The following is a 20,941-nucleotide window of genomic DNA, read 5'->3' on the forward strand; positions in this document are numbered from 1 at the left end:
ACCCGATAAACAAGCGAATACGTCTAGAAATAGAGAGACAAATCTCAGAATCAGAAATGCTAGACGTGTTGACTAGGGCGCTACCACCTGTGGGATGGCCTGATTAGCCCGGAGCGGCGCTGGTCTGCTCTGCTTTTGTAAACTGGACTTTCTGAGGTGAAGTTCTGAGCAGCTAAACTTCTGCATTAGACACCAGATCAGAACTAGTAACGGGGGGAAATCAAATCAACACGAGACATGAAGAGAGACAGATGTCTCCGACATCGAGGACACTCACACACGTCAAACACAGATGGAGCCCAAGCTCCCTGAGATTAGCGCCCAGAGAGAGGCCGGAAAACACCGGAAAAACGGCAAAAAACATCACTAAACGTCTGCCAAGATCAATAAAACAGCACGGAGAGGAACATTAACCCAAAACAATGGTATACAATTCAGTATCTGATCATCTGCTTGTGCTAGAACTGCTTAATCTTCAGATTAGCTAGCTAGCACTATGGGAAATTAGACACCTAGCTAGCTAGCACTGTGGAACATTGGGTAGCTAGACTGCAGCATGAAAACGCAGCTATGGAGCTAAACTGATGAAGATCAGAGGTGTGCATTTTGGCAGATGATCCCGTAAATGGTCATACTTTAAAGAAAAGCATTTCTATAACACCCAGTTTTTAAATGCTAACATGCTAGCTGTGAGAAACAGATCAACAGAAAACAAAAAGTCATTTTAGAAATAAAGCCGTTTAAAACATTTCAGGTTGATGTTTTCTCCGTCTTCTATTAAGCGAAGGTTTTGGAAATAGTATTTTCTTTCAACAGCAATGAAACTCAATTCTGGGTTTTAAAGAAAAATGCAGTATTTTCACGTTAATCTCGATCTGCTGCAGCTGTAGTGTGTGTGGTGGATTAAAACAGACCTACTCAGATCTATTCACTCAAAACTCATTTATAATAGAGGTCAATGGGCGATGCTTTAAAGGGGTACTCCAGTTGTAATGAACCTAATCCCCATCTGCTGCGTCTGTCGCATACAGTCAACTACCACAGACAACTATTTCAACACACCTCCCCGAACTTAGAAAGGATCCGACAACCGCTTTACTCACAACTTGCTTATAGTGAAAGTCAATGGGCAGATGCTTCATTTGACAGATTAGGGGGTTAAATTCTGAAATACTCCTTTAAAAACGCAAACAGAGCCTAGTACCCATCTCTACAGTCTCTCCGCCTGGACAGGGCAGCCTGATGGCCTGGTTTTGCAGATGTCAGCATTTAGCCGTGTGAAAGTGGAGCAGTGTGAGGTGTGGAAATCTGCAGTGTAGACACAGCCTTGTATTTTCATACGGTTAATGATAAACTCCAAAACACTGCCTGAGTTTCCAGAACCAGTCTGGATCTTGGAGTGCGTTCCTTCTATGGACGTGCATAATTCACCTCATAAGACTGTCAACACCCTCCAGCAGCTCTACATGAATGCATTAGAGCAGGGCAGACATTAAAAATATGCAGGATAAAAGGGTTTAATATAAGAAAAAAGTGACATATTTGCAAAGTCAAGGCTCACAATTACCAAAACACACACCTGTGCTCAGGTCGAAACAAAAAAAAAAAACAAACAAACCCCAAACAAACCCAAATCCACCAATCAGATCAATTCAGTTTAGGCCGTTTCCATTCCAGCCGACCTCTCCAGACTCCACCCTCTTGTGTTCTTCTATAGCTACTGTTGCTTTACTTCCACATTAGTGGGCGTGGCTTAGAGAAGCACACTAAACTGATCAGATCAAGAAAACAGAAATGCTAAGTTCATGCTAATTTAGGGCTCCTTAGTAAAAGCTGAACGAAGTGTGGGATGGAAGGAGATGACCTGCTAGAAAGTTGTTTCTAATGTGGTTCCCACACGGCGGTGGGCGTGAAGTAAAAATAATTCCTCAATCTGAGCGGAGCGTATGGAGGAGGAGGAGGAGGTGAGGGGTCCGGTGTTCGGCAGTGGAGACAGAGCGTGGAATAAAAAGGTGGATATATATATATATTTATATATATATGACAGAGAGACACACACACACACACACACACACACACACACACACACACACACACACACACACAACGTGTTTGTAGTGAAGGGGTGGTCCTATTGTTATACCACACACACACACACATTCACACACACGCTCGCTCGCTCACTCACACATTCACAAGCACACCCTGAACTCTTCAGCAGCATCATTGGCCTCCATTATAAGCGTAGTCTGCTTTGTTGTGCATGATCAGTTTGTTGTCCACAAAGTAGAAGCTGTCCGACCTCGTCTCGTACGGGTGCTCCACCATTTGACGAACTGCAGAGAGAGAGAGAGAGAGAGAGAGCGAGAGACAGAGCGAGAGACAGAGCGAGAGACAGAGCGAGAGACAGAGAAAGAGACCGTTAACCATCCAGAGTGAAGACGGGTTAGTCCGACTTCGGAACAGATTAAACTGAATTTCTTTCTAATAATAATAATAATAATAACAACAATAATGAGAAATAATAAATGCCATTACAGATAACCATGGATTTCAGTGACCGCTGGTGTCCCTCAGATCCAGTTTTACAAAATCTACACTCTTAGGGCTGTACTTAACGAGTTCTTCAGTAAAGGCAATGGTTCTGTACAGAACTTAAACAAACAATCTGGACGGTTAAAGGGTTCTTTAGTTAAAGAGGTCTGTTGAACCTTCCGGTTCTTTGAGTTGTAAATACCCTACAAAACTATATCATATAAACATGACACATGCTATTACTGCATATTAACCACATATATGATTAACGTAGAGATTTCTACACAGCTGACTCCACACAGGAATTAAGACCTTTATGTGTGTATGCCTGAGCTGAGCTCAGTGTAACCTGAGGCCGGAAACCTGATCCAAGCCTGGTTAGATCAAGGGTCAGTCAAAGGTCAGCTCAATATTTTACTTTAGTTGGGCCAAGTCGATTTATTTTTTCCCCGAGATGTTTTTATAAATCCTGAGAGGAGAATGCGGTGCTGCGCGGCTCCTCGTGTTGGCCGCTGTTCCGTGGTGTTCGGTCAGCAGGTTGGGCAGATAAAGGCAGGCTAACGTTTGTAACTGTGGGAGAGAAGCTCGTCAAAAGCCGCTGTCTGCTTTCAAAACGAAGTGAGAAAACAAGAGGAAGAATTCTCGACTCTCTCCGTCTCGCGGCGGCGGCTGTGCTTTCCCTGCTATGACGACTGTCACCTTTCCCAGTGTGGAAGTGTAAAAAAGGGCCTGCTGATGACCAGGTGATCCAGAGACAATCAGGAGAGAAAGGTATGCTGGTCTAAACGTTTGGGGGTTTGGACCGGACGTGTTCACCGCAGGGTGAGAGAAACCCAACATGAAGACGACACCACCTCAGAGTGACACACACCATCAGCCGGAGACGGAAGGTGCACTTACTGAGGTCTTCTGGCAGCTGGGGGAACTCGTAGATGTGCTCACAGGTGTTGCGGCTGTTCGGGATGCAGAAACCAAAATCAAAGTCGAAGTTCTTCAGGAGGCGGTCCTTAAAGTAGTGCCTCTCAATCATCCGGAAATTATTCACAGGCCGATCGCCCACAGTGAACTCAACACTGAGAGAGAGAGAGAGAGAGACAGAGAGAGAGACAGAGAGAGAGACAGAGAGAGAGACAGAGAGAGAGACAGAGAGAGAGAACAAAAAGAACTAAAAGTTGTTTACATGTACATATAAAGACACAATATGGACAAAAGTATTGGAACACCGTCTTTCGAAATCAAGGGAGATTCTCCTGCTTCTGTTGGAGTAACTGTCTAACTGTCTCTAGGGAAGAAGACTTTCTACTAGATTCTGGAGGAGCATTGCTGTGAGGATTTCACTGCACTTATTGACAAGAGCATTAGTGAGGTCAAGATGTCGTATGGAGCACCACAATCATTCCAGAGGACACTGGAGCTCCACTGGCTTTATACCCCCTACATATATGTATATGTACACATACATACAGAGACAATTTCACTATGAATAAATATTGATACGTTGAAACATATAAAAAAAACCCTCTTAATTACATTAAATACTGCATTTTAAAGCAGAATAAATGTTCTTCAAGTTCTATGGTCAGCTCTTACTTTTAGTTGAGTTTTTAATAATTATTTATATTTTGTCCTTGCGTGTGGTTTTTATTGGTCCACGCCGAATGTCATCGTCTTATTTTAGTTTTTTTCTCTGTATTTATTTGTGTCTCCACATTCCTCTTCTTCCTGGGTGCTACATAAATAAAAAGTATTATTATTTGTTATTCTGAAGAACTCTTGTTTACATCAGAACTGAGGGCCCTACTTGTGGCCAACTCATGACTTATTCATCAGTGAGAGGAATTTGGCTAATAACGCCGGCCGAGCGACGGAGCAGTTAGCATAACACAGTGTCTTTGTTTGAAAGTGTGTGTGTAAACACAGAGCAGTCGCCATCCATCAGCGGCGACCTACACTGGACAGTGACGGCACAGTGACTAAATCACACATTCCTATGAGGAAACTACGATTTCCCCCTCCGTGAACTGCAGAACAGCATCCAACCCTCACCAGTCCCAAAAATGTCAATAAAGGACATTATACTGAAAGTGCAATGCTATTTCACAGCGCGATGAGCGCTAGACCGGGTTAGACGCAGCGCGATGAGGGCTAGACCGGGTTAGGCGCAGCTCGATGAGCGCTAGACCGGGTTAGGCGCAGCTCGATGAGCGCTAGACCGGGTTAGGCGCAGCTCGATGAGCGCTAGACCGGGTTAGGCGCAGCTCGATGAGCGCTAGACCGGGTTAGGCGCAGCTCGATGAGCGCTAGACCGGGTTAGGCGCAGCGCGATGAGCGCTAGACCGGGTTAGGCGCAGCTCGATGAGCGCTAGACCGGGTTAGGCGCAGCGCGATGAGCGCTAGACCGGGTTAGGCGCAGCGCGATGAGCGCTAGACCGGGTTAGGCGCAGCGCGATGAATGTTAGACCGGGTTAGACGCAGCGTGATGAGCGCTAGACCGGGTTAGACTATTTGGACATTAGACTATTTGGCATTTGTGTGTGCGTTTGTGTATGGACATACGTGGCTCCAACTGTGCGTAGCTTTAAAAATGCTGGGGTGAACTGATACCGAACAAAACGTCCAGCGCTTGTGTCCACATCCACATTTTCCTCGTCTTCCTCGTCCAAATCTGACAGGGTGAGAGAGAATGTGCACGTTAACAAAAGAACAGAGCCAATCAGAGTCTTCTCTGTCAAAATTTGGAAGATCCACCATCATTCCAGAGAGCACAGCTCTTCCACTGCTCCTCAATGCTGGGGGGCTTTATACCCCTCTAGCCCACGCCTGGCATTATTAGGCAGCATGGAGCCAATAGGGTCATGATGTTGATCTGCTCCAGAGAGTCCTATTCTATTGGCAGTACTTCTTCTCTACAGGGACTAGACAAGCTGTGTGTGCATTTGCACATCTGTGTCAGCAATGAGTGCAGCTAAAAGTAGCTGAATGCAGTCAGTAGAAGGGGTGTCCACAAACATTTGACACTGTATCAGCTGATACAGATACAGGTTTACTGTAAAGAGTGTAAGGCCAGGCGCTGACCCACCACAGTGTGGAGGCTTGGCGATCTCGAAGAGCACGGTGCTGGTCTCCAGGTCTCTGATTTTGAAGCGTGTGAAATCAATGTTGTACACGTTGTCCTCAGGCTTACACAGGTAATCTGCCAATAAACAGGTAAAGATGATCCATAAAAGTGATTAGTTTGATTAGAACATGAGTTACAACAGATTAGGCCAGTTTTCCAGACTGGGATTAAACATAGTCTCCAACATTAAAGCCGACTGAACAATAATAGTACTTTTCGGGCTAGTCTTAGGCTTAGATTTGGGTCTGGGAATGTTTTCCAATTAGCAATGTAAACACACAGTTCATACAGCGGGAGGCTATATTTAGCTAGAACGCCCCTTGCGATACATAAAAACTGGTTCTCAGACTTGGAAGACCCTGCATGATGGATTTCACTGTAGACTTAATGGTGATACTGGGAGGGAAAAACAACAGCTGGTAAACAAAAACAATCACAAATGAAAATGTGTAATATATATAGATATAGATATAGATATATACACACATACATACATACACACACACACACATTTTAATATGACTGTATTATATTCAATATTTCCCAACTTCACCTGAGTTTTTAGATATTCAGAATATAATTATATGTAATGTAATGTAAACATGTTTTGATATTATATATGGAAAGATGGACTTTTTGTAATGTACAGCATTCATATGACTGTAAACTCTGTAAATTGAACTATAGCAATGGATGTATTAAATAAACTGTATTAATATTTGTGTTAAATCTCAATTAACACTTTTCTTAATTCGAATTTTCCGTTCCACCTTAAATAGTGCAGCAGTTCCATTGAGGCGCTTATAAGCGCCTCAATGGAACTGCTGCACTATTTAAGGTGGAACGGAAAATTCCACTAAGATGCCAATTCCAGCCTCATATTCAGCATTACCGTACCGGACCCGGTTCTAAACGTGTTCTAAACAGACCGTCCAACTAAAAAGAGAGCAAAACAGTAAGTTTTAACCCGGCCTTCCCCCGTCCTTACCCCGAGTGACTGCACGAAGCCCCAGCACTTCCTCCGGGGTGATGGCTCTCCCCAGCCCGCGCAGCTCCTCCTCGGTGGCGGGCCGCCGGTCCGTCTGGCTTCGGCGGGGTTTGAGCCGCTTCAGAGCGCCTCCACTCTGCTTCCTATCTCCGGAGGAGTCCGGCCCGGTAACGGCGGCGGCCGCCGGTTCGTGTCGCGATCTCGGAGCGCTCATAATCAGGTTCGGGTTTGTGTTTTCCTTTGCAGCGCCTAGCTCCGTCCGTCCGTCCGTCTTTTAAGCGTGATGTCCGACTCGTGAGCGAGTCGACTCTGTTGATCCGGACTCTTTTCCACAATAAGGTCGAACCGATTTACTGAGTTAAAACTTTTTTGCTTGGCATTTTTAACCTAAAACGCTAAAACGCTCAATAAAAGTCATAAAACGTGCCACATTTAATGTTAAATCATGTAAATAAAGATAATAATTACTGCATTTTGTGAGTAGAGAATCAGATTCACTGAACTTTTATCTCATTTATGAGACAATTTTATAAACTAATAAATGCTGTTATGAATATTCTGATCTGTATTTACTGTATTTGCTGTGATGCTGGCGTGATGGTGAAGCTACGAATCCCTAACTCGCACGTTCGACTCTTTGAATCGGACAGTTCAGAGGAATCGGTTACCCGAACAGAATCGCTCCCCCTCACTACGCGAGAGCCACTCGTTTTAAGATGGCGTCGCGCGTCACTATGGAGAAGCCACGCCGAGAGACAGTGGCGCCTCTGATTGGCTGTAGAGGTTCTGAAGTTGCCATGGAGACCTTACTCTCTGTGTTTACTTCCTCAATCTGAGCGTTTCTAATCATTTTAATTTTGGCTTTAAATTAATGATTAATATCACATCATATATGATACAGTTTATATTAAACAACATTAGATAATATTAAATAACAGTATATACAGTTATTTTACATTATATTAAATTTGGAATACTGATTAGGAACAAAAATAATATTTTAGGTTTGTTTTTAAAAAGGAAAAGTAGGTTTTAATTTTATTTTCTACTTCATTTTAAAAAGCTAGCTAATGCTAAATTAGCTAATTTCCTAATGTAGACTCACATCAAAGAGTAAAATGCACTGAATGATGAGTATCTAACTTTAACTGAAACAAGTCATTCAGAGTAGGTTGGAGTTAAACTCTAAAGATTATTATTTAATAAACTTCACACAGTGGAGGTTCCAGATAAGCTCCCCAGTCAGAGCTGGAGTTCTACAGTGAAGGTTCTAGATAAGCTCTCCCAGTCAGAGCTGTGGGTCTACAGTGGAGGTTCTAGATAAGCTCTCCCAGTCAGAGCTGGAGTTCTACAGTGGAGGTTCTAGATAAGCTCCCCCCAGTCAGAGCTGGAGTTCTACAGTGAAGGTTCTAGATAACCTCCCCAGTCAGAGCTGTGGTTCTACAGTGGAGGTTCTAGATAAGCTCCCCCAGTCAAAGCTGAAGTTCTACAGTGGAGGTTCTAGATAAGCTCCCCCAGTCAGAGCTGTGGTTCTACAGTGGAGGTGAAGGGAAGCAGACGTCTGAAGCTCTACTAAAAGCTCCTCACAGAAAGTTCTTCACCTAATGGTGATGAAGACGCTGCCTGATGCCTGAGACACGGTTCTACCAGAGTTCTGAGAAGAGTTCGGCTCTAGAACCTGCTTTTAGAACCAGATCATTAAAATGGTGGAGGGATACATGCTGCAGGGTGTAGTGCAGCTACAGAAAGTAGTCCCTAAAGAAAACTGCATTAGTTCAGATTCTCTATTCACTATTTTACCTTCATCATCATCATCATCATCATCCCATATAAGACTCAGAAGACTCGTGTAGCTGCACTGGTGGGTTTGGATAGGAGATAAATTATGGGCTGTATCTGTGTTGTTGTAGTCATGGCGACTGACGCCTGCTTCCATTCACCTCCACTGTAGAGAGATCAGAGTGGGTCAGGTTCTCTACAGTGAAGCTCAGATTCACACCGGACCCCCGACTCTGACTGAGCTCAGTTCACACACACGAGTTATACATAGTATTTAAAAACTGGTTGTACTTCCTCTTTAATTTGTACTACAAATGTAATCCCACTGTATTTATTGTCGTTTTAATGTGCGGTTAAAGTTTAACAAGCTCAGAGTGTTTCTTTCTTTAGTGTTTACACCCTTTCTTTTTTACTGTTATGACCAATGTCCAGTGATGGTCAGAGATGGCCCCTTTGAATGTGTAATAAAGGCACTAAAATGATTGAACATGAAAGGCAGTTTAGATAAAATAGCACATTTATTAAAAAGAAACAGCATGAGTTTGCAGCTCCTGCTTCAGATTCATTTCCCTAAAGGACTGCAGAGTGTACCCCTTCACCAGTTCCCAAATTCATCAGCTGTATACAGGGAGAGGGGGGGAGGAGAGGGACAGGGGGTCCAGCAGAGGAGTGTTCAAAAGTCTCCATCACCTTTAGCTCTGTACACCCCGACATCTGTGCAGCACAGGATAGAAATGACATGCATGAACGTACGTGTGTACCAGTATGAAGGCAGTCTTTGGCTGTGTTGGAGGATGTGTGTGTATTTGGTAAGAAAGATATAACGGTGCGCAGTTTCAGCTGTTCGGGAGACAAAACAAGGGATAACAGAAAAACAGGCATGCAAAATGATCAGAAACAGCAAAACAAAAAATTAATCAGAAGAAAAACAGCATTTCAGCCAACAATGATAAAGCACATTTGGATGTAATTCAAAATCAAGGCAACAAGGGATCAAATTAAAAAGACAACAGATGAAAAAAGGAGGGAAAAGCAATGCTTTAACGAAAAACAGCAGGCAGTGCAAAATAATTCACCAATAAAACCATCGTAAAAAGTAAATAAATCAAAGATCCTGAGGAAAGAGCGACTACTTTCGAAACCCACCCAAACACACAATGTTTAAAAATCAAAAACAACCTCAATATCAATTCATTTCCATTTGCTTAAATTAGAAAATATTTCCAAAAGAAAAAAAAAAATTAAAAATTAAAATTAAAAGAATTAACTCCGGTCCCGTAACTAGCCTCATTATTTCTTTCTGGCCGTCAGTCAGTGTGTGGAAGCCCGACTCTCAATCCAATCAACGGTCAATCAAACCCCGACATCAGCACACCCAGCAGCAAGGCCACTCCTCAGAGCCATTAAGAAAAACAACAATACCCAAAACCCCCAGAAACAACAGCAACAAGAACAACCATAACGACAACAGAATAATAACAGCAACAATATTATTCCAAATATTCAAAAGACAAAAATAACCATATGGAACGACATCTCGTGTGAACCAAAGTACCTTATATACACACACACACACACACACACACACACACACACACACACACACACACACACAGTGTACAGAAAGAAAAACACATGACTTTGGCGCCGATTATCATTAAAATGTTCGCAAATAAATGACAAAAGGTGCTTCTTTCATGATCACTTTCTGATCTTGTAGCATCGACTCATAATCAAGGCCAAAACGAAGGCATGAATTGACGCTAGCCTCTCGACCCAGGACGAAGCAGAACCTCGCGTGGTGGAGGACGGTTTAAGGAGATGTTTTGGCAACAAATCAAACGAGCACGAGTTTCCCCCTTTTCTCACAACCCACCCAGGCATGTTCTGCCATCTTGTCTTACACTGGAGCTACGAGGCTAATATAGCTAATCACCAATAGAAGCCTGTGAGCCTCGCAGCAGTTAGCCTGGTGCTAACGGCACGTCTGAACCCCACGCGCTCTGCTTAACCTGTCCGGAGGTGTTCAGTCATCACCACCACTGTTTTAGCGATGCTAATCTAGACTAGCGGTTAATTTACTCTTCTATTATGGTCTGTAGACGCTGCAGTGCTGTGGCCTGTCCCGTGCTGGAAGCACAGGCTAACTTTATCAGGCAACCAGCAAATTAGCTTGGGTCTCAAATAAAATGAGCAGTTTTGAGGCATTTGTCATCATGGAGAGAAGACAAATGTCCCCGCAACCTCTGAATGTTCAGGTTTTGATCGTCCTGAACAGACCTGGACCAAATCGGCGTAGCTAGCTAGCAGCAGCGTTTGTGTCCATGTTATAGAGAAGAGGGATTTACAGGTAAGCGTTAGCTACATTAGCCTCGCAGTGGAAAACTAGTGACGCAGCAAACACAGCCGGCCATATGTGCGCTATGGTGAGGGAGGGACGGTGCAATCTTGATTTTTGGCTGAACTAGCCCTTATAGACTGATCACTCCACCATTCCTTGAGCTCACCAGCGCTCACGGCCGTCTGCAATTTCAGAGATTTCATATTTCAGAGCTAAAAACAACACAGCCAAGCGGAATAATACAATCAGGGTCATGAGAAGGTTTGGCCACGAACACGAACACGATCCGGCTAGAAATGCGTGTACCGATAGCAAACAGAGCTAATGGGTCAGCAGAAAGAGTGCTAACAGCACATGAATAACACATGGAGTAGAGGAGCTAGCTGTGTGGCTACATGTTAGCAATGAGAGACGCTGCTAATAGAGATGCGTTGGTGGTGGTGGAGAGACAGAGAGAGAGAGAGAGACAGAGAGAGAGAGACAGAGAGAGAGAGAGAGAGAGAGACAGAGACAGAGAGAGAGAGAGAGAGACAGAGAGAGAGAGACAGAGAGAGAGAGAGAGAGACAGAGAGAGAGAGACAGAGAGAGAGAGATAAATGAAATATATATATGCCATCATGGCAGAAATGGAGAAAAATAACAGATAGTTCAGCAAAACATCTCATTCACACATTTCCTCTCTCGTCCCAAGCATATCTGATCAGCTCAGCTATGAGGCTAACGGAGCTAACAATAACGGAAGCTTGCATGAGCAATTAGCCAGTGCTAACCCTCCTCAAACCGTGTGGAGGAATTCGTTATTTCAAATAGTCCAAATGTTTGTGGACACCCCTTCTAATCTGAACACATTCAGCTACTTTAAGCTGCACCCATTGCTGACACAGATGTGCAAATGCACACACACAGCTTGTCTAGTCCCTGTAGAGAAGAAGTACTGCCAATAGAATAGGACTCTCTGGAGCAGATCAACATCATGACCCTATTGGCTCCATGCTGCCTAATAATGCCAGGCGTGGGCTAGAGGGGTATAAAGCCCCCCAGCATTGAGGAGCTGTGGAGCAGTGGAGGAGCTGTGTTCTCTGGAATGATGGTGGAGGAGCTCCATCCAGTACTTTTTGACGGGATGAGTTGGGGAGTTGATGATGAGGTGGGGTGGCTCTTGTTGCTGAATGCAATCAAATCCTCACAGCAATGCTCCTCCTACAAAATCTAGTAGAAAGTCGTCTTCTCTCTTTTATAAGAAATAAAGAATGAGCAGGTGTCCCAATACTTTTGTCCATATTTTGAATATTAGCATAGCATATGTTGAAGAGTGAACTGAGGCCGCTAACTGATGCTAATTTAACTATTGCTACTGAACGCCTCTGTTATTTGTTAGCCATGTTAGCCTAAAGAAGCAACCAGACACTGAATATGTCTCGGGTTATCTACTGAATTCATGTGCAAGTAGATATATTTTTTAATGTTTAAAATGTTCTTGTAAAAGAGGATAAAGGAAAAAAACATGCCAAAGTTTGCCTCAACACCGAGACAGCGTGATTATTCACACTCGGTTCACAAGCGGTGAGCGTTAGCTGGAAAAGTCCATAAACACGCTAGCTGTAACGACGGGGCATGTCTTCATCACAGCACCGCTCTGAGACGTCCACTGAGGGGCGTCACTGACGTTAAAAAAACCCAACACCAACTAAAACTACCCAAACTAAAATATCTTTGGTGATGCCGTAAAAAAAACAGGCCGGGTGGGCGAGTCGCGTCAGGAGGAGAAAGGCAGTGGCGGTGACTCTGCGGGTCAGGGGAGGAAAAAAACAAAACAAAACAGACAAAGATCAAAGAAAATAAGAGAGAAAAGAACACAGACGGCTAAATAATAGGCGTCCTGATCAGCGCTGTGTTCACTTTCATCTTACAATTAGCGATCAGCTGCTTGTAATGCTAATTAGCCCACAGCTAATAGCATTGATTACGCAGGCACTATGACCAAACGCCCTCCTTTCTAATGACCGCATGGTGTTACTCAGCAGGGACATCACCAAAGCCTGCTGTTGTTCACCAGTAAACCAAACCAGAGGAAATAAACCTTATAAAAATGACGATGAAATGAAGAATATTGAGCTGCCAAAAGTCCTGATGATGCTCAGTGAACTGTAGGACCTAAAGGCTAACGTTATTTTATTATTATTGTGTGTTTTTATTTATAGGGCACATTTGGTTGTGCTAAATGCTAAAGTGGCCTAAATGGTAATACACTCATGGTCTTAAACCGCAGAAACGATCCGGTCTAGGATGGACTGTGTACAGTTTTCTAATGATCGTATTCTGACTGAAGAAAGGAAAACGTGTATCAGTGCATCTCATTAAAAACCACTGAGAAATCAGAATCATCAAGTCTTCAAAAATACTTTCGTCTGGTTACAACATAGTTACACTTCCAAGCCAGCTAACTGAGCTAACTGAGCTAACTGAATGGATATAAGTAAGGAAGAGCAACGTTAGCTAATAAAAAACAAAAAAAACAAACAAACAAAAAAAAAAGGAATAATGACCCCACCCACATTCCCTTCCTAACCCGTCCAGCTGTGCTGATAGCAGTGAACTGATGTCCTTAATATCTGGGGTTTGCTTGTCAAAACAACAATAAGATCAGGGCAGCCAATCACAGGCAGCGCTCCGAGTTTTGCCCCGTCATTTCCTGTCAGACCGGACAGACCTGTTTTGCAAAGTGGTCAGTCCTGTCTCGGCTGTGCGCAAGCGTGTGTGTGTGTGTGTGTGTGTGTGAGAGAGAGTGTTAGAGCGTCATTTAAAAAAAAAAAAGATAAAACAAGTATTAAACCATGTGCACAAACACAAACACACAAATAAATAAACCAGCTCACTTTAAGGAACCGCTCGACCGAGCATGCTAACCGCTAACGTGGCCTATATAACAAATAAAACCCAGCAGCCAGCAGTTAGCGAAACGCCAGCTGGCGGCTACACGGGTCCATTCACCGTTAGCGTGAGACACACTATTAGCACAGGTAGCTAATTTACGTGTAGGACGCCGTCGTTCCCTTTCAAAGCTAGTGGCACAAGAGCGTGAGCGTGAATGCCGTAGTCATGGCAACCGTAAACGCATATCACGGGATCTGCTCTTCGTTTCTTAAAATAGTCTGGTTATTATGTTCCTTTCACTTTCATCATGTAATAACAGAACATTTTAATAACGTTGTGTTGTTATGTAACATTAGCGGCATTAGCACCGTTAGCGCTGTTAGCATGCTGGTCTAATCTGTTCCTGTAACCCTTGCTGTTTAACCCGCTGCTCTCCGGCTAAACGAGAGGAATATGTGAATCCTGCCCACCACGCCGTTTTCTCTCCTCGTGTGTCTCTCTCTCTGTCTGTCTCTCTCTCATTATCTATGTCTGTCTTGTTTTCATGTCCATGTCCCTCCATGTTGCCCCACAACCCCCAACCCTGCCCACCCCTCCACAGCCTGCTGTCCGTCCCCCCTCGCTCGCCCCTCACAGGCGGCAGAGGCAGAACAGTGTTGGGATGAATACCCCGAACGCCACCAGGATGGGGAACATCAGGCTGCTGTTATCGGCGGCGTATGGGTTCGGCGTTCGCGGGCCCGAACGGACGGGGTTCTTCGGACTGGCGGAGGCGCTCTTCTTTACCCCATCTTCTCCGACCTCCACCTCCTCCTCTTCCTCGTCCTCCTCTCGTTTCTCCAGCCCTGGGTGCGGCTGCAGCTTCGGCACGTCTGAGAAAGAAAACGGAAACGACAGAAAAGTATGTTTGTTTATACTGCATCATCTGACGTGAGATTATATAACTACGATGTCAAAAAGTCAAAGACATCATAATGAATATAGCAGCAGGCATCAATCTTCAAGAAGGCCCAACACTGCAAAAACTGTTAAAGCACCCACATGATGGTAGTAGCCATGTACTGACCTCGGTTTCATATCTGTACAACTGACGGTTTGCTCGAGTTGCTTATATAAAATAATCAATATAATATTAAGGTTAAAAAAACACTATTTGCTTGGACCCCTAATAATAATAATAATAATAATATTAAATTACATAAACTAAACGCAGAGAAAATGGCAGAGAACGCTTGTGTGTAGGTGAGGTGTGATCAGACCAACCCATATTTAATCTAATAAATAAACAAAACACCATCAGACAGATTAACAGGTCAATATTATTAGGCTCCGCCTGCATGTGCACTGTAAAGTTTTTAAAAATTAATTTTTTTTTAAATAAGGTGGTGAAGGTCGTTTTATTGAGATTTAACCCTTTCAGACGTACACTCCCGCCCGTGGGATCCGAACCTTCAACTTTGCAAATAACGAAACAATCAGCTGATTGTAATTCTGACGGCTGCAGGAAAGGGTTAAACGAGGATCTGAGGAATCATTCCTAATCTGAGCTGAGCTTTCCCCGAGGCTACAGAGGGACTACTTCAGAGACAACCTTTAGAGAACTGCAGTTTAATAATGATAATAATGATGATGATGATGATGATGATGATGGAGTGACCCCGCTCACCTTCTGGTTTGCCTTTCATTACATACAGCGCACACACCTTGGGGTTGTCATAGTAACCCTATGTGGATACAAGAGGAAGAGGTTAGGCGTCATATCTGACAAATCAATACATACCGGAACAGGAAAATGCAAATACACCCGCACACACACACCCGCACACACACACCCGCACACACAAGACCTCTATTTGTGTAAAGCTGAACAGGCTGATATATATATATATATATATGTGTGTGTGTGTGTGTGTCTGTGTGTGTTTATGTAGCAAAAAGAATACAATTTTATTTTCTTTCTGAACCATTAGCAGAGGCCAAAACGCACATTATTATTTAGAAATAATGTAAAAGAATATGATGATGATGATGTGTCTCACCTTTATAAACTCAATGGTCAGTTTTCCATTGAAAGTGGACACTTCTCCCAGAATGCTCAGCTTCCCCCTCTTTATGGAGAACGGCACAATCTCATCGTGAGCTGTGCTGTGACCAACACGGTCAAAAATATCCAAATCCTTCACCACGACGTGACTGTTCACACGGACGTCAAACACCTGAGGGCAAGAGAGAGAGAGAGATAACCAGAGAGTGAGAAAGAGAGGGCGAGAGAGAGTCAGTCATAAAAACACTGTAATAGAGAGAGAGAGAGAGACAAACACCTTCATTCCTTGTTGCTGCTCTGATGGAGCAAAGCCCTCATCAGCACCGACCCGTGAGGAGTCTTTACAGACCTGGGGCAGCGAGGCTACATCACAACTCCAGCCGTTAAAGATTTTAAAAACTGAACAATTCGGAGAAGAAGCTTGACGACGATCTAAGCTCAGCGTTTGTGACCAACGTTAACCTATTGTTATCTAAAGCGGCTCATGTCATACACCATAAGTATTGGGACACCTGCTCATCCACTGTTCTTCTGAAATCAGGGGTATTAAAGAGCTGATGCTGCTTCTGTTGGAGTAACCGTCTCTACTGTCCAGAGAAGAAGACCTTCTACTAGATTCTGGAGGAGGAGCATTGCTGTGAGGATTTGATTGCATTCAGTGACAAGAGCGTTAGTGAGGTCAGGATGCTTTAATAGGATGGTTTAATAATCACCACCACACCTCATCATCCCCAACTCATCCCAAAAGTACTGGATGGAGCTCCTCCACCATCATTTCAGAGAACACAGTTCCTCCACTGCTCCACAGCTCCTCAATGCTGGGGGGCTTTATTATACCCCTCTAGCCCACGCCTGGTATTAGGCAGCATGGAGCCAATAGGGTCAGAGAGTCCTATTCTATTGGCAGTACTTCTCTACAGGGACTAGACAAGCTGTGTGTGCATTTGTGTCAGCAATGGATGCAGCTTAAAGTAGCTGAATGCATTCTCCTTTCAGTTCAGAGCGTAATTATAAAACGTTTATTTCTGATTTCTAAGTTGTTTAAGTAAAATCTTAAAAGCAACTCAGGGACAAATAAAAGTCATATATAAACGTGTTATTTAACTTTTTTTTTTTTATAAACAAACAGTTTACTACCAATTATGTAACGGTTCAGGCTTTAAGGGGTCAAATTCAGGGTCTCACCTTCTGCTGGGACTGGGCGAAGTAAACCTCAGCGAACTTCAGCACCAGGACGTACTCTCCCTCCTCTCGGATCGGCAACTCGTACCCAAACGTGTCCTCGTTGTAGCGCTCCGTCTGGTACAGGATCTGATCCTCGGGGCTGGAGCGCAGGATCGGCAGACGCACGCCGTAGTCTGATGCTGAACCGCCAAAAACAAAACAGGGGTGTTACTGAGCGTGTGAGTGACAGCAGGACTGGCGTTAAAGGACCCGCGCTGGAACCGGAGTGTGATACAGTGTGTACACAGCTCCCTCACCCCCTGCGTCCACACACACACACACACACACACACACACACACACACACACACACACACACACACACACACACACACTGAAAACCCGATTTTATGATGAGTTGGTGATGATGAGGTGGGGTGGTGATCAATAATCCAACATCCTGACTTCACTAACGCTCTTCACTGAATACAATCAAATCCTCACAGCAATGCTCCTCTTCTGAGGACAGTAGAGACAGGCAGGATCAGCTCTTTTTTAATATCCTTGATTTCTGAAGCGACAGAGAATGAGCCGGTGTCCCAATACTTTTGTCAATATTAATTGTATTAAATCTAGAAAATAATAACTTGGTAACCATGGTAATCAGCAGTGCATTAAAAGGCAAATCAACCAAATGTTTCAAATTCTCAGCATAATCAAACACACGGTCAGAACTGTTCACAGTGGTGGCGAAAGGGAGAAGCAGACATCTGGAGATGTTACAGCCCCTAAAACAGGGCTGAGGAACCTAGGGCCAAGGTCCAGCCAAGTGAGGTGATTTCCCTGCCCCATCACACCACCGAAATGTGATCATTAACAGATGAGCTGGATCAGGTGTGCTGGAGCAGGACAATCACCACGCTGTGCAGGAATTCAGAGCTCCACCCCTGCGCTACAAGCTCCTCACAGAAAGTTCTTCACCTAATGGTGATGAAGACGCTGCCTGAGACACGGTTCTACCAGAGTTCTGAGAAGAGTTCGGCTCTAGAACCTGCTTTTAGAATCAGATCATTAAAATGGTGGAGGGATACATGCTGCAGGGTGTAGTGCGGCTACAGAAAGTAGTCCCTAAAGAGAACTGCATTAGTTCAGATTCTCTATTCACTATTTTACCTTCATCATCATCATCATCATCATCATCCTCCATATAAAACTCAGAAGACTCGTGTAGCTGCACTGGTGGGTTTGGATAGGAGATAAATTATGGGCTGTATCTGTGTTATTGTAGTCATGGCGACAGACACCTGCTTCTATTCACCTCCACTGTAGAGAGATCAGAGTGGGTCAGGTTCTCTACAGTGAAGCTCGGTTTCATTTCTTAAAAATTTAATTATGCAGAATTTTTTAAAATTCAGTGGAGTTCCCATTTGTGTGTGTGTGTGTGTGTGTGTGTGTGTGTCGAAGCATGGAGCCTAGGAAGTGAGAGTCATCAAACCTGAAGTTACTTCCTGACAAATGACAGCGGCCTACATTTGCTCCACACTGCCTTCTACCAGCCTCTCGCGCCAATCACAACCGCCGGCCCTTTAAGGCCTCACACAGCCAGTTTTTTTAAATATGGTATTACTACAGCCTTTTGTTGTTGACGGAATAACGTGATATACTGTCTATAGTGGAAGTTTTTATTATTTTATTATTAGATATATAAATATCTATCTATCTATCTATATATATATAAAAATATCTATTATATTTAAGTTTCCAACCTCGCTTTACCTCTAAGAACAATATAATAATTCTACTATATGTAAATGAGTTCTGTTCTGATTGGATGCCTTATTCCAGAAGTAGTCTATAGTCTTATAAATTCAGCATGAATGGCTAAAGCTAAGATATATAGGCAGTTATTCTGTAATTACTGTAAAAGCAATGTTTTTGGTGAACGAATCACTGAAACAGTGAATTCAGTGTTCAGTATGGACTGTACGGCCGGGCGCGAGAGCAGTAAGCTTCACAAATTCACTAAATTAAAGTCTATCCAGCCCTGCAAACATTGTGATGTGATTATATAAGATAATATAATAATATTGTGATCATACATGATGCAGCTCTTGATCCTTTTAAAGATGGTACAGCTGCTGGCTGTGTGGAGATCTTACAGTCTGCCCCAGCAACCAAACCTCCTGATCCACCAGCACCAGCACCACCATACACAGTCCATCACTCCCCTGCTCCAACTCCACAGCACAACCGTTAAAGAAAGACCGTCCTGTTGGTTCAGCTCCAGGTTTTGGTTTTAGGTCGTCCAGCTTTTATAAGCAGGATTTCCCCAATTAGCCAGATAATATAAACCACAACTCAGGCCTGTCCAATAGGAGCACAAGGGTTGCTGTGTTAGCTAGATAACCTAAACCCAATGTTAAGCCTGAATAACAGAAGATGAGCTTCACTTTAGACGATCCCCACTTTTAGCTCAATTTTATAATAATTATAATAATAATATTAATATGATCTTACTTATTGGAAAATGTAAGTGAATGCAGGACTTATCAGTTAGCTAGATAACTTAAACTTCAGTCTAGTCTGTCTAATGAGAGGAGTTGTTTAAGTCATATTCATTCATTTTACCTTAATTATCCCATCCTTCACAAAATGCAGGATTTATCAGCTGGCCTGCTGACCTAAGCCCAAAGTGCCCCCTGTCCAATAGGAGCAGAGCTATCTGACACTTCGTGTTTAGCGTATCTGAGAAATCTTGGGAGGTATTACTTCACAGAATTCACAATTTCTCAATTAGCTGGATAACTTAAGCTTAAAGTCCAGCCTGTCTAAAAGCAGACGGGTTCGTACGGGGGGGGGGGTCTCGGTTAGCTGGATAAGTTAAGCCTGAGGTCTGGCTCATTCAGCTGAAGCTCGGGACAGTCGTATGTCACAGTCCTCAGTGTTTAGCTGAAATGATCCACCTGCTGAAAAGCTGTGGGGGTATTTCACACAAATCCTGACCATCAGATCATCAGGATAACTTAAGCCTAAATTAACGGCTGTCCAATCAGAGAAGAGCTCAGTGGTCCAGCTCTTCTGCTATTGGTCAGACTTGATCGTGAGCTTAAGTTACCTGGAAAACACACACACACACACACACACACACAGCTTTGTGAAACATCCCCCCACATCTGCAGGACCGAGAAACACTGCTAATAGCAGACAAACACACACACACACACACACACACACACACACACAGGCTAATAATAGAGCACACACACACACACACACACACACACCTCATGGGGACAGCATGCTGATGATAGCTGGTAGCTGCTAGCCATTCTCCCCCAGCACCAGCACACACCTCGAGCACACTCACCTTTGCCCACCTTCCCCTCCAGCGGGTCTTTCCTGAACTGGATGCCGTGAGTGTCCGTGTGCGCCTCGCCTCCAGCGTTCACCGCCCAGATCACCTGCTCAGCCAGGCTGCCCTCCCCGGCCTCAGAGCGACTCTGCCCGGCTAGCAGCGCCAGCACGGCCGCTACCATCCGGACAGCCCACGGAGCTGTGACCCCTCTCATTTCCACTCTCTCTCTCTCTCTCACACACACACACTCTCTCTCTCTCTCTCTCTTACAGGAGATGTGGGTTAACTCTACGTAGCTCTCTCTCTCTCTCTCTCTCTCTCTCTCACACGCACATGCTCTGTCTGACAGCCAGTCCCACACCAGCGTCTAAAACCCGGCCCTCCGTCGCTAGCTCCGTGCAGGAGGCTCCGCCGGGGTCGCGGGGCTGTGCACCCACCCAGGCGGCTGTCTCTCGGCCTGCTCCGGTGTAACTCGGGGACTCACACTTCCTCCTGCTCGGTCATCAGAGCCCGCTGGAGCGCGAGCTGCTGCACAGATACACCCTGCGCGGGACGCTCAGCCCTGGGGCGCGAGCTCAGAGGCGCGGGGGCTGCGGGGTGCCGGGAGAGCCGGTCAGCGCGGTTGTGCTGCGGGGAGCCGCGGGGGGTGAGGGGTCTGCTGGGGCTGCTGGGGCTGCTGGGTCTGCTCCGCCGCCGCTGTCGCTGCGCTCCATTCACTCTCACTCCGGGCAGCTTACACAGAGC

General features: G+C 44.5%; 2 protein-coding genes across 3 annotated transcripts; both read right to left on the bottom strand.

The window, feature by feature from the left end:
• Positions 1 to 1,501: 1,501 nt before the first annotated feature.
• Positions 1,502 to 6,925, bottom strand: unc119b (unc-119 lipid binding chaperone B). Its single transcript, XM_072682584.1, has 5 exons — positions 6,642 to 6,925; positions 5,615 to 5,728; positions 5,092 to 5,200; positions 3,436 to 3,608; positions 1,502 to 2,336 (listed from the first exon to the last, which is right to left on the bottom strand). The coding sequence occupies exons 1-5, from the start codon at positions 6,853 to 6,855 to the stop codon at positions 2,224 to 2,226; spliced, it is 723 nt and encodes a 240-aa protein (XP_072538685.1). The 5' UTR covers positions 6,856 to 6,925; the 3' UTR covers positions 1,502 to 2,223.
• Positions 6,926 to 8,919: 1,994 nt separating this feature from the next.
• mlec (malectin) lies at positions 8,920 to 20,941 on the bottom strand. 2 transcript variants are annotated; one of them, XM_072682585.1, is made up of 6 exons: positions 20,210 to 20,941; positions 16,865 to 17,043; positions 15,675 to 15,851; positions 15,302 to 15,359; positions 14,305 to 14,507; positions 8,920 to 9,134 (listed from the first exon to the last, which is right to left on the bottom strand). In XM_072682585.1, the coding sequence occupies exons 1-6, from the start codon at positions 20,409 to 20,411 to the stop codon at positions 8,991 to 8,993; spliced, it is 963 nt and encodes a 320-aa protein (XP_072538686.1). In that variant the 5' UTR covers positions 20,412 to 20,941; the 3' UTR covers positions 8,920 to 8,990. The 2 variants fall into 2 exon arrangements, with proteins under 2 accessions (XP_072538686.1, XP_072538687.1); XM_072682586.1 differs by lacking the exon at positions 8,920 to 9,134 and having other exon boundaries at positions 14,266 to 14,507.

The sequence above is a fragment of the Salminus brasiliensis genome, chromosome 6 (genome assembly GCF_030463535.1).
Source record: "Salminus brasiliensis chromosome 6, fSalBra1.hap2, whole genome shotgun sequence".
NCBI lineage: Eukaryota > Metazoa > Chordata > Actinopteri > Characiformes > Bryconidae > Salminus > Salminus brasiliensis.

Bases quoted from the DNA above. Each gene is read 5' to 3' on its own strand.
- unc119b (XM_072682584.1), bottom strand. From the start codon at position 6,855: ATGAGCGCTCCGAGATCGCGACACGAACCGGCGGCCGCCGCCGTTACC. The intron at 5,729-6,641 runs GTAAGGACGGGG...GTTTATTGGCAG, and splicing joins GCTTCGTGCAGTCACTCGGG to ATTACCTGTGTAAGCCTGAG. The intron at 2,337-3,435 runs GTAAGTGCACCT...CTCTCTCTGCAG, and splicing joins CCAGCTGCCAGAAGACCTCA to TTCGTCAAATGGTGGAGCAC.
- mlec (XM_072682585.1), bottom strand. From the start codon at position 20,411: ATGAGAGGGGTCACAGCTCCGTGGGCTGTCCGGATGGTAGCGGCCGTG. The intron at 15,852-16,864 runs GTGAGACCCTGA...TCTTGCCCTCAG, and splicing joins TCGCCCAGTCCCAGCAGAAG to GTGTTTGACGTCCGTGTGAA. The intron at 14,508-15,301 runs GTGAGCGGGGTC...TTTCTTTCTCAG, and splicing joins AATGAAAGGCAAACCAGAAG to ACGTGCCGAAGCTGCAGCCG.